The sequence below is a fragment of the Erythranthe guttata genome, chromosome 13, assembly GCF_056151865.1.
Source record: "Erythranthe guttata isolate IM_541 chromosome 13, IM_541, whole genome shotgun sequence".
NCBI lineage: Eukaryota > Viridiplantae > Streptophyta > Magnoliopsida > Lamiales > Phrymaceae > Erythranthe > Erythranthe guttata.
The window spans coordinates 17,441,197-17,454,707 of record NC_142545.1 but is presented as its reverse complement, the minus strand read 5'-3'; the positions used below and the strand labels follow the sequence as shown (position 1 = coordinate 17,454,707).

Genomic DNA, 13,511 nt, shown 5'->3' with positions numbered 1-13,511 from the left:
TTTTTATTTTTTTTAATTAATTACTAATCCTTCATTTCTTTACATGTGGTTTTCTCTTCATAAATCAATGAACATATCCTAATGAATGACAACTTCATTTACAAGTTTTTTTTTTTACACATATATGTATGATCTGATATATCTTTAATATGCGTGTCGCGCGCACCTATGTATATATAGACACGTTATATTTGAAGTATTGCACTTATAATTTTTTGAATGGACACGTAATACTTTATTAATCTTGCTACTAATACTATGGTGGTGTTTGCAAATGATTATTTAAAAGCAGAAGTTAGTGATTGTGATTTAAGTTAGTTTTAAGTGCTTATTTCTAAAAGTTGGGGGTGTTTGCAAAAATTTTGAAAAATGAACTAACATTGAAAAAGCAGGGTTATGGGTGCTTTTAAAAAAATAGCTTAAAGCAGATTATTTTAAGAGAAGCAAAAGCAAAAGTTGATTTTGCAAACACCTAAAAACAGATTATGAGCAAAAAAAACCGCATAATCACTTTCAAAAAGCATTTGCAAACACCACCTATGTTGAATGACAAGATTATTTACAAACTTAATTTTTCAGTGAATTGTATTATTCAATAATTATTATGACAAAGGACTTAGTAGCACAATGATCTTTTGGTGCTACCAATTCAAAAGGGGGTGCTGACATGGTCTGACGTCACTCTATTATTGAGGAAAATGTTGATACTTCAACGTTCAATTTTAATTAGGTCGTAATTAGATAATTGAATTTGATTATTCAAATAATAAAAATGAATCAATTCAATTTGAACAACAGATGATGATTACGTAAGTGTGACAATATAGTCAGAAAATTACTTAGACTTCTGGTTTTATATATATATATATATATATATATATATATATATATATATATATATATATATATATAAGGAAATGAATCAATGGAGAAAAAAGTTGTTTCTTCAAACATATTTGTCTTGCGACATTATTTTATATCATATTTAGCATATGATGATAGACAAATACTTGACAAAATATGGTGGGATCTACACTTTGAAATACCGAATTATATATACAAATTATTATTATTATATATATATATTTTTTTTAATGAGGAAATTCGAAGACAAACATACGAGTTGTGCTGCACTGCATAGATGTACTCTCGTATAATAGCTTACAAACTCACGAGAGATGTAAACCACATTATGCTAATCATAAGTGACAAACTCGACCTAGCAAGTTGATTCGGACCTGAATCTATTGAATTAAGCTAATTTGCTCCAACCGTTAAATCATCCGGTCGCGGAACGAATATACAAATTATTGATTGATTATCGTAAATCACCAAAATAGTCAAGATCAATTTCAAAGATTTCGTTTGTTAGGGGTAAAATTGTAATTAACCTACGAATTTTGTTGTTTAAATACATTTTAAATCCACCACATTATTTCAAGCCCTTCCAGAAGCCGCACAACATATATTACTGCATTGTGACCATACAATTCTTACTGATGTAGATATAATGGTATATGTTTCTTTATTATTATTTTTTTTCTTCCCTTTTAGTTTTGTGATCCTTTGTATTGACAAATAATTGAAAAAAGGAGTTTTTCATTTTTTTTTTATTTTTTTATTAGTATTTTCTTTTTTGTTAGTGAGGAAAAAGTCAACATAAAAGATGATGATCTCAAAGTCGAGAACAACATGTTTGACTTCTATTTCCCCTTGGACCGGGGATGATTGGCCTCCGTCTATAGTAGAAACTGCTTATTTCTCTAGTCAGTTCTTACACGAAAAGGCGAAATTCCTCTGGCCCGACATATTTTCACGAAAGAATATAAACTATGATGACTCGACGATTCATCAGGATGACATATTCGGGTCTCGTATCCGTACAGAACCAACTCTCATTATAATTGAAATTCTCATACTACGACTGCAAACTCGCACCAACTTACCACCCCGTTACCAGATGAGTTAAACCCATACGAGCAAGGAATAGTATATCATGTTTGTATTGTTTAATATAAATAGTAACTATTTATAAACTAGTTCAAATATGCAAAATGGTACCGTAAATTCTGAACCGATTTCGTTGAGTATGTCAAACACAACATTAAATGCCAATAAATACTAAACAATTTATATCAAATCTCCGACAGAGTCAAGTCCGTGACACAACTAGAACAAATCCTGTGACCAATTCGGACCATACATATATACAATTTAACTGCATTTGTCCCTATCCACTTTTGTCCTTCTGCCGGCCTTGTACATTTTTATTCCAAATCTAAGTTGCATTCGAATAGAAGAATTTAACTGCATTTAAAAATTATTAACTGTTGAAAAGTGACTTCTTCTTTTTTATCAACTCATGCACTATATTTATCTCCGTATCATATTAGCTTTTCGAGTCTAATTCAAATATTGTACAATTTTTTTGACTCAACTTTAATTACGCCACGAATTTGCTCGAAGAATATAAAATTAGTCGGAGACAAAGAAAAGAGCAGCATTAGATGACTTAAGGTTAAAAAAATGTAACCACATATACAAAATTTTCGACTATTAAATATCGGCAGTTGATTCTAAGTAGGAACCAGTCTTGTTATAACTTTACATTTTTTAATATCGTCAGTTCATTCCAAGTAGGAAACTTTACATAAACTATCGCAATTAAGTTATAATATTTGGAGATACTCCACGTTCATTTTTTTTAATTAACAGAACCAGAATTAAGGGAATAAACCAAACGAAAAGTCAAAGTCATGGTCAAGGCACCTAATACATGGGACGCGACCATGTACAATTCGTACTGCACTCGATGCGTTCTGGAAATGTGTTTTAAAATATGTTTAGAATTTGAAACATTCAAATATCTAATTGCTACTTACTCAGCTAAAATTAAGACATAATACTATATTTCAAATACAAGCAGTTGCAATTAAATTACTTTCTGTGCTTACTGTAAAGATGGTAATTACTTACAAAGCTATTCGGTGCTTTCAATTATTTCTTGTCCCACACGAAGCCATGCATCTTGTTCGATACTGTCACACAATTTTAACAATATTCCAAAATATATCTTTCCCTGTTCATCCAAAAAATTGCAGACCACATGGTAATCGTATATTTAACGAAATTTTGCCCGGGAAAAAAAACGAGAAACATATTTTCTATGTAGTATAACTTTTTACTGACCTTTAATCGTCTGTAAGATGCTAAAGTAGCTAATGGTTCGTTGGATCTCTGAACGGACCCACCTAAGAAAGTTGTATTTATCATCTGGCAGCGATTGCAACCGCCCATTGACTGCACAAACAAAAGACGTGAGAGAAATATATACGAATTTACAATATTATAAAGTGAATATTTTGCAATAAAATTGAACTAACTGTAAATATTCTCTCCCCAATCTGAAGATTCGTCCATCCATCTTCCGAATAGGGTTTTCCACCGGACACGACCAAATTCGGACGAAATCGAGTTATGTTGACTTCAGTATGCAACTCTAGTTAAACAACGTAACAATTTCGTTGACAAAATTCAGTAATTTTCTCAGATATATATTATGACAATTACAAAAATAACAGATCGGATATAACATACTAGATCTTAGTCTGTTGTTGAGATCGGATATGCTTTCCTCGGATATTAGCAAAAATTGACCTTCATTGACGAAATTCAATTTGGTCTCCACATCTCTGCGCATCCCTATATTCCGATTCTTATTTGAGCATATATTATTTTCAAAGGCATAATTTCGTACGAGCTTGCAAGGCCGACCAATAGCGTAGCTAAACCAAGTGTCGACTTCGTTGCAGTAGCCTTGGACGTCATATCTAATGAAGACATGAATAAATTATAAATGTTAACCAAAAAAAAAAATACAAATAAAGAGAAAAGTTAGCAAATCTGATGTAAGTACCTCTGAGAATATATTTCCGTCATTTCTCTTTCGGCAATTAATTCACTAGAAGTGAGTCCAATCTCCAGTTTCTCTTTGCAACGTGGTGATTCAACAGTAAGTAGTCCCAATTTGAGATCGACCACTGTTGTAATAAATCCCATTTCAGGAACCTAGAATTTCAAATTTTTTGAGTGAAACAAAAGCATCGCACTAAAATAATACCCAACATAATTTGTTCGATCCCCGTATATATTTTTAGGTTTTTTTTAACAAGTCTATGAATAAAAGCTAAAAGAAAAATGCACCATGATGACAATTCACCTTCTTTTGGGTCAATATTTCTCCACTCAAGCTCTTGAGAAGCCATTCTCTATCATGTAACAATCCTGTATTTCAGAGCAACAATTACACAATCAGAATTCCACAAAAAAATAATAATAAATAAATAAATAAATAATAAAAATACTATGAATGCAAAATGGTTACGCCTCTTTTAAGTATAGCATTGCTTAGGAACTATAAGAAGTTCAATAAAAATACCAGTACTACTTAAAGGCCAGCTCTCCACCCTGAAACCGGCACATGATTTTATCGGATAAATAATAATTGATTTCAGAAAATATCTTGTGGTAACTGTTTCAGGATCAAAAGGCTTTTCGAAATACGTCAGTTGAGAAGGCGAGGACACAAATGAACTCACGATGAACTTCAAAAATTTCTGCACAACAGTAAAATAAGGGCGATTTAACAAAAGACTTATCAAGAAAAAAAAACTGAAAATTTCCAGCGCCAGATAAGAATATACCGAGGTATCTTCAAATGTTGACATGTAACCAAACGAGACCCTAACTGCTCCAGTAGGTTTTCCGTGCAATATGTCACGATCATCCCAGCAAATATGCCCTGCCTAAATGAGAATAAAAAATTGTGCAAATCTTCAATTAGATTATAGTTGATAATCAATCTATTTTGGTGAAGCGAAAAAAGGATATACCTCGATGTTAGAAAGAAGATCCGATTGAGATAAACCAAGATGTTTTGCACATGCACCAGGATTACAAAAGCAACCTGTCTAAGCAATATCAGAGAAAAACAAAATCGAAAAAAAAACCAGATCAGAGATCTCCAAAAAATGCACTGTTTGCTATAATAAGCCAACTTATCTTTCTTAACGACTAACTAAAATAGCCAAGACTAAGAGTATTTTACTGAAGTTTGTAACTCTTACCCGTAACTGAATATTGGATAAGGATGCCAGTTTTTCCACCTCACGATAGCCAAACCAAGAACCATCAGGCCTTCTCAAGTTGAACGTCACTGTCGGACCCATATTTTTCCGTAATAACTGAGGAAGAATGTTCGAAAATGACAAAAACATGCAAAAGATCACATACATCAAAATATATCTGAATTCTTAAAAAATAAAAGCAGCAACTTACTGTAAAAAAATTCATAGCATAGAGTTTATGAAATCATTTGTCACTGTTTCACAAATAAAACCTAATTCTATTAACCATTTTTTCAAATAATTCGGAAAAGGAAAAAAACGAGATCATGGATATCAGTTTGTTTACTAACCTCAGAATCGTTTAGACCATATAATGTACAAACACGGTTTCCATTTACATGCCTCATATTCAAGAGTGCATTCCTAACGAAAGAAGCAAGCGATTTTGTGTGCCTTCAAATTTTCAAACATCAGTTAAGAGTTAACTGTCGCAGAATCATCTCATAAACTACCAAATTTGCTCTTCTTCTTCTTTTTTTTTTTTAATAAGTTAAATGTCACACCTGGAGATAGCAGACATGGTTAATGAATTGAGGATTTTGAATCCATGGTGAAGGGAAGCAATGCTAACAAAAGGCAAGGTACCATCCTCGAGATATTCCTCAATACCATCTCTTCTTTTGTAAAAGTCCACATCTGCAATTGATGCAGCCACAGTTCCTGTAACAATTCAGAAGTTAAAAATTAAAAAAAAAACAGAAGTTAAAGAATCAGCACATCTATCAGAATAACTCTGCAAGAAGGGTTAAAATATATATACCTCCACTGAAATAGGTCTTCTTCAGTAACTTAGCAGACTCTGTTGGACGAAGCTGTTAGTTTGTTGCTTCATAACAGTGAAAAAAGCGAAGAAAATTCAACATTCAAAATGTCAGCCATCTTTATGGATCACAGACAATGATATATGTTTACCGTTTCGAGCAATAAGAGCTCCAATTCCAGTTGGATAGCCGAATAGCTGGAAAAGACCAAGATAACAACAATGCGATAAGCAGCATAATCCGAATTTTGGAAATCGGAATGAAAAAGCTTGTTCCAAAATCGGAAATTTTCCGATTGGAATCAGCTGAATTCGGATTTTCCAAAAAAATTTAATGACTTATAATATTAAATAAATAATAATATTGGTATTGTAAGTGTAATTTTCGGAAATAAATCTGAAGTTTCGGAGATTAGGATTGGATCGGAAATCGGCATCTAATATGAATTCCATTTCAGTTGCCAAGAATTGGAAAAATCATAAATCGGAGCTTTCGGCATCGGAATGAAAATGTTGTTCCAAAATCGATGGAATTTGGAAATTCCGATCCAATTTCCACCCCTAGATTAGATTTACACAAAGGTCTTGCATGAATACCTTATAGAATGAGACAACAACAAAGTCAGCCTTGTACTTCGATAAATCAGGCGGCAAAGTTGCACTTCCTTTTGCAGCATCAATCAGAACCATCCAACGACCACTGTTCATAGTAACCAGGCCCAAAAAAAAAATAAAAAAAAATAAACAATCACTCGAATTAATTCAACATCCGTTGAATCGAATATAGTTTTTAACTTGTTTTCTTTTTTTTCGAGAAACACAATCTCTCGGACATATATACAATGAAATAAGATTAGTAGAACATCAAATAATGCGTAGTGAATAAAATGCCTATACCTGCGACTTGGAGAAGTGCCTTGAATTTCATATGAACCTTCCTTTATAACATTGACCAGGTCAAGGTCGAATTTCAAACCCGAAAAGTTGCATTCGGATGGAAATGCAAACAAATTGTATGTATCACCTGTAAATTGCATTTACCCACATAAGACGGTAACATACACAAAACCTCATTTCGACATTACTATAAATGCAATACACAAAACCTCATTAACTCAACTGGTTTGATCTGTTTTTCTACAACCAGATTCACTTCTCCTCTGCACCGTGTGTGGTACAACCTTAATGCCAGATTTACCCTCACCCCTTCGATCAACATCAGCATTATCTTCAATGTCTACAGCAACGGCTGCAGCACCTTTACCGAGGGCATACCTGAAAATAATTATTAAGGAATACAATATCCACAACAAATAAATTCAGCTTTCACCGTACTAAAAAAAATATTTATATCATTCAACGAGAAGGATACTCTCTTATACCAAGAACGCTATTGTGATTCTCCATTGTGTACATATAAGTACTCTCATCACTCCACGGAAACGTCTCGCCGATAAGTTTCAGTGCAGCTGTTGTACCGGATGTAAATATACATTTATACTCGCTAGGAGACGCGTTAAAGAAACTAAGTATCTGCACCCAAAAAAAAATCACAAACCACCCTTCAATATATGCAAAAAAGTGATACCGATAAAATTCGACATAGTGACTTACTTGTCGACGAGCATCGCCTACAGTATCACCGGTTGTAATGCTGCAGTTGCTCTGGCTATCTATATAAATATTCAAAATTAAGAATCCCAAACATATATCAAAGGTTTCGAAAATTTTGTTGAAATAGAGAAAATTGATAGTGTAATTAGGATACGGGGATTTCCATAGAGAGTGGAATTCAAATCCTTGAATACATCTTCCATTTGTGACTCTGAATACAAAGTTGCTCCAGCATGATCCAAGTACACTACATCTACGCAATCCAACATCATAAGAATCCCAATTCAGAATTTAATTAATTAATTAATTTATTTTTGAATGTGAATTAAAAATCATAAAGAGATGAAGGCGAAGTGTGCAAACCATTCAATCGTTTAAATTGAGTTGCTCTGATGTGATCAACGTTGTTGGGTGAATTCGGGTACCCGTAACCCGGCCCGAATTCCTTTAAGAACCGTTCCTTTTCAGGATTGGTGCTCATGTTGGAGCACAACAAAATTCGCGAGGGTAAATTAATTTCCGGTTACTTTGATACAGAAGAGAATATTATTGAAGACGAAGCAGCTAGAACACGCAATCGCGGTGTGGATAAACATGTAAAGATTCTTCTTCTTCTTCTTCTTCTTCTTCTTCTTCTTCTTCTTCTTCTTCTTCCACTCGGTTCGGCTGGCGCTTTACTGAAGAAACAATTCTAGATTTTTCTACTTAATTTTGCTTAATGAATAAACAAATGACGAATCAGTGTGTAATTAAAGATACAGTAAGCTTGAGTCGGTGATTAGCTGTTCCACTAATGGGGGTTAGGCAGGTGTATTTAATGTGATTAGTCCCATGGGTTTTATGGTTTTTTACGCATCTAAATTTTTATTATATATACTTTTTTATTATTCGTAAAAGCATTTAATTATTTTTTATTCACAAATAATTTTTTTTCTTTTTAAATTATACTGGTGAAAAAATTGAACATTTTGAAACTAATCCATTGGCCCGATTTAGTATGGGCTTTTTAATGGGCAATAAACTAAATAGCCCGACAAATTCAACTAGATTAATACCAGGAGAACAATTTTAAAAAAAGCCCAATTTATTTGAAACCGAGGAATTAGTAATTTTTAGAAAAAAATATAAATATTTTCTTATGGAAAGTAAGAAAAACTAATTTAACCATGTCACGAAAAAAACCTAAAAAATGGAAATGAAAAATATGTTCCAAGTTGGAAAAGTGACTAAATTCGAAAATTTCATGTTTAAACAGTATAAAATATATAATAATAATAATAATAATAATAATAATAATAATAATAATAATAATAATAATAATAATAATGTAAATGTAATTTGCATAAGAATCTTATTCATATATTCCAACTCCAATCCAAAAAAATCGATCAGAAAATATGTAATTTAGAATAAAGGGCCCCCAAAAAAAAAATCGAATTGTAATTGTTGCACAAGTATTTACTTGTGAATGTGTTTATTATATCTTCATTTATTCCGATATATGCATGTTATGTTAAGTGTTACCACACGTACGTACCGTACATACATAATTCTAGTTCTTTGTTTTAATTACTTACTACGAATTCGAGTTTCAAAGTAATGCATGTTTAAAAAATTATAGGGTTTTGATGATCATGGTTCCACGTAAAATTGAAAAACCAACATTAAGCCTTGTTGTGGAACCTTCCTAAATATAATTGGGTGGTAATTGACTGAGCTGGAAGTGGAAAGGATATAAAAGTCAGCGTCGGGTCGCATTCAACGTGTTGTTATACAGACAAAAGTCAACTGGCGGGGATTCACTTACCTGCAGCTGAAGATCTCTCGTTATCATGCATTATATATTTCCAGTCAGTGGTGGTGGGATTTTGATTGATCGATTAATTAATTAATATATCTCGATATATATATTGTTTCGTTTAGATTTTGCAACTGTTACACAAATAAAACACTACTGGATATGCAGCTGCAGTACAATCGTGCAATACTATGCAGTATATATCTATGTGTGCGTGTGTGTGTATATATATAATTGATCGATTATTTACCCCACTAAGATAAATGCAATTATTAAGTTGCCTTTCCTCACTTCTAAAGGACATAGATCGACACCCCATTCCAATGCCTTGGTTGCTGCAATTATTAATCCCTTTTGTTTCATTTCATTTCATGCATTATATATATATATATATATATATATATATATATATATATATATATATATATATATATATATATATATGTATATATATATATATATGTATGTATATATATATATATGTATATATATATATATGTATGTATGTATCTATATGTAGCACTATATCTCCGAAAAGGACTTCACTCTACCTCCATGTAATATATGGAGTTTTGGAGTATTATTAAAATTTCCCACCAAACAAAATCCACATTATTATTTTTGACATTTATGTATAATTTATATATCTATATATATATATATATATATATATGATAATTAATTACATGCACGTTGCAGTAGTCAACTTCTTCAGGCATTCAGTGCTTTCTTACGCTTGAAAGAATGCATGTTTGGGGCAACCCATTTTCTGTTTTTTTAATTATTTTTAATTATATTATTGTGTTGACTTCTTGAGAAGATATATCATATTGTCAAAGTGAGAATTGAGAACTTAATTAATAAATGTTTTTTTTCCTGTACTCCTAATACATAATTATATTGTTGACTTTTTAAGAAAGCAGAACTGATGATCAGATGGATATTATATGGAAATTAATTAACTTCCCTGTTGGATTATGGAGTATTTGCATGTATATATGCATCCTGGAAATCTAGGTTATAAATTTATATTTATATATGTTATTTTTGTCATGTGATTAGTAGAGATATAGATTGGCTGAAAATAAATAAAAGAAATAAAAGTAGAGCTGAAGTACATTTACAATAATCATGATCTTACTATACTAATTAATTAATCACCGTTGATCAATACTTGCAAATTAAATTCTACTAGAACTCGAAAAAGCTGGCTGCAGCGCGCTCCGGAGAGATTATATATCTGATTAATTAAATCCTACACACACGGCCATTAATTAATTTCCGAGTGCAGACGAATGTGCATTAGCTTGCTAAATAAGGCAAGTGCACAAGATTAGCCATTGCTGCTTGAAACCAATAATCCTCGTCGTATTTCATCTGCCGAAAATTACAAAGGAGGAGTTCAGAAGAACTTTTATATATAGAATATATAGAATATATATATATATATATATATATATATATATATATATATATATATATATATATATATATATATATATATATATATATATACTTCAAAATGCAATTGATGAACCTAATTATGTTTATAATTACAAAAAGAATCAATGTTAATTTAGTTAGTACCTGCAGGAAGGAGTCCTCATTATAAAATGAATTATTCACTATGTTTTCTTCACAATAAGTTGTGTCATTACTACTTGTAGTACTGTTCGTCCCCGTTTCTTCTTCGCTGCATGGTTCGCTGTTCTTCGCGAATCTCCCACGAATTCTGACGCGCTTGTCCGCTAGCGTTTTCCGACATGCATACTGATCAAAACCCAATATACACTTCAAATGTATACAATATCCACTAGTATAATATATAAGAAAAACTATTTTTTTTTAAATAAAGGATTTTGGCCTAACTAACTAATTAACTCGAAGAGTGAGTTTAACTTTGAAGATTAACAAGATAATTAACAAATTAAATATATAAATTACCTTGATGGTCTTGTTAAAATTCCTCTGGTTTCTTTTCTTTAGGTATCTGAGAATTCTGTCCTTCCTTTCTTCAACCGAATACCTTCCCACCTTCACCTCCGTCGTCGTCTCGGCTTCGACTTTCGTAACTGCTTTCCCTTGTATTATCCCCTGGAAAATAAATAAATTATATATATTGAAAAATTGAACTAATTAGCAACTGCATTAAAATGAATGTGAAAATTAATGAAGCATAAAAAACAAATAAAATTAAAAAAAAATACCCAATTTTCAGCAGCTGCAGGAATATTATTGAAGTTAGGCACAAGTCCACTGCACAGATTTTCTGCTGGATCAAACACTTGATGTACTAATTGTCCATAATCACAAACTGCAAAATTATCAGAAAAACCCGAATCGAATTCCGACATTTGCGGAACTTCCCCAAACTGCGAAGCCGCTGCAGAAACCGGTGAATTTGTATGATCATAGTTCAATATTGATGGAACCATGCCGTCGATCGTTTTTGCTCGATTATCGTCTAATAATTTGCCGAAGAATTCGTCGGAGAGGGAATAATTATTGTAGCTAGAGCAATATTGATGAGGGATTGAGGCATCCATAATTAATATTATTAGATTAATTCTAGAAAATTGGAAGTAATTTATATATAATAATAGTGAGTGAGTATTTTCTTATGGAGTAACAAGCTTGTACTATATATAGCATCGACAAGTTGCTATAAATAATTGGCTACGCTGGCGCCTTTTCATTTTCCTCTCTGATATGTCTAATAGGCCCAATCCAATCGGCTTACAAATTATTTATCTACTGGCTCACGGGCCCAATATTGAAAACCACTATCACCGAGGCCCAATCATCTTCAAATAAAGTTTGGGCCCACAATCTCAATTAAGCTATAAATAAATATTTGAACTCATTCCTATTAACTGAACATGTATTCTCTGAACTATTTCCACTATCAGCACGTCTGACTTGAGCGTCGGAGGGGTTTCCGCCGGATCAACCCCCGGCCTAGTTCACGTGTTCTATGATCGCAACTATCTCAAGGTCATCAAGCTCGTGAGCCAGTGATCCACTCTGCTCTTCCAGCTCATCCTACTTCAACTTAGACCTGACCACGGTTCGGTTCGGTTCCGGTTCCGAACCGCCGGTTCCGGTTCCGATTTTGGAGGAACTGGAACCGAACCGAAAAAATCCGGTTCCTTGCGGTTCGATTCCTAACCGGTTCCGGTTCGGTTCCCGGTTAGAACCGGTAGAACCGCCGGTTCTTAATAATACTTTTTTTTTTTTGTTTATATATATATATATATATATATATATATATATATATAAATACTTTAAAAACTTTAAAAAAAAAAAACAGTTTTATAAATAGTTTTTTTTTTAAGTAGAAAGTATATTTAAAAACTTATTTTTTTTCTTAATAGTTAAATATATAAATATATATATATAGAGAGAGAGAGACAGAGAGAAAAACATATATATATATATATATATATATATATATATATAGAGATATATATATATACAGAGAAAGATATATATATATATATATATATAGAGAGATATATATATATACAGAGAAAGATATATATATAGAGATATATATATATATACAGAGAAAGATATATATATATATATATATATATATATATATATATATATATATATATATATATATACAGAGAAAGATATATATAGATATATATACACGGATATATATATATACATAAATATATATACAGAGAGAGATATATATAGAAATATATACGGACATATATATATATATATATATATATATATATATATATATATATATATATATATATAGAGAGAGAGAGAGAGAGAGAGAGCTAGGAAATTAATTTTTTTTTTTTATTTTTTTTTTAGAAAAACCGGTTCAAACGGTTAGAACCGCGGTTCTAACCGTCGGTTCCCGGTTCCAAAAATGAGGAACCGGAACCGAACCGGTTTTTTCGGTTCCGGTTCCGGTTCGGTTCTAAAACCGTTGACCCCGGTTCGGTTTCGGTTCCGGTTCCGGTTCTAACCGAACCGATGGTCAGGTCTACTTCAACTATATAAGGTGATTTATCTCTAACATCATCACTCTCTATTTTTTAACTTTTTTTTTTCGTCGATACGAATTTACGATGTTTAGTTCGATTTAAAATAAATCATACATGCATGATAAGAAGAAAGATCAGGT

At 31.9% G+C, this 13,511-nt stretch overlaps 2 protein-coding genes across 4 annotated transcripts; both read right to left on the bottom strand.

Annotated features, from left to right (window-relative positions):
- Window positions 1–2,048: 2,048 nt before the first annotated feature.
- On the bottom strand, window positions 2,049–8,435 carry ABA3 (molybdenum cofactor sulfurase (LOS5) (ABA3)). 3 transcript variants are annotated; one of them, XM_012993742.2, is made up of 22 exons: window positions 7,924–8,402; window positions 7,715–7,813; window positions 7,561–7,619; window positions 7,319–7,479; window positions 7,067–7,221; window positions 6,844–6,970; window positions 6,544–6,646; window positions 6,099–6,144; window positions 5,947–5,985; window positions 5,690–5,846; window positions 5,477–5,579; window positions 5,127–5,243; window positions 4,893–4,970; window positions 4,704–4,805; window positions 4,439–4,616; window positions 4,220–4,284; window positions 3,917–4,068; window positions 3,598–3,830; window positions 3,384–3,499; window positions 3,190–3,300; window positions 2,977–3,079; window positions 2,049–2,307 (listed from the first exon to the last, which is right to left on the bottom strand). In XM_012993742.2, the coding sequence occupies exons 1-21, from the start codon at window positions 8,039–8,041 to the stop codon at window positions 2,981–2,983; spliced, it is 2,418 nt and encodes an 805-aa protein (XP_012849196.1). In that variant the 5' UTR covers window positions 8,042–8,402; the 3' UTR covers window positions 2,049–2,307; window positions 2,977–2,980. The 3 variants fall into 3 exon arrangements, with proteins under 3 accessions (XP_012849196.1, XP_012849195.1, XP_012849194.1); XM_012993741.2 differs by lacking the exon at window positions 2,049–2,307 and adding an exon at window positions 2,594–2,819; XM_012993740.2 differs by lacking the exon at window positions 2,049–2,307 and having other exon boundaries at window positions 2,818–3,079; window positions 7,924–8,435.
- A 1,993-nt stretch (window positions 8,436–10,428) lies between these two features.
- On the bottom strand, window positions 10,429–11,969 carry ASML2 (activator of spomin::LUC2). Its single transcript, XM_088811677.1, has 4 exons — window positions 11,566–11,969; window positions 11,303–11,452; window positions 10,946–11,128; window positions 10,429–10,735 (listed from the first exon to the last, which is right to left on the bottom strand). The coding sequence occupies exons 1-4, from the start codon at window positions 11,902–11,904 to the stop codon at window positions 10,661–10,663; spliced, it is 747 nt and encodes a 248-aa protein (XP_088667803.1). The 5' UTR covers window positions 11,905–11,969; the 3' UTR covers window positions 10,429–10,660.
- Window positions 11,970–13,511: the final 1,542 nt, after the last annotated feature.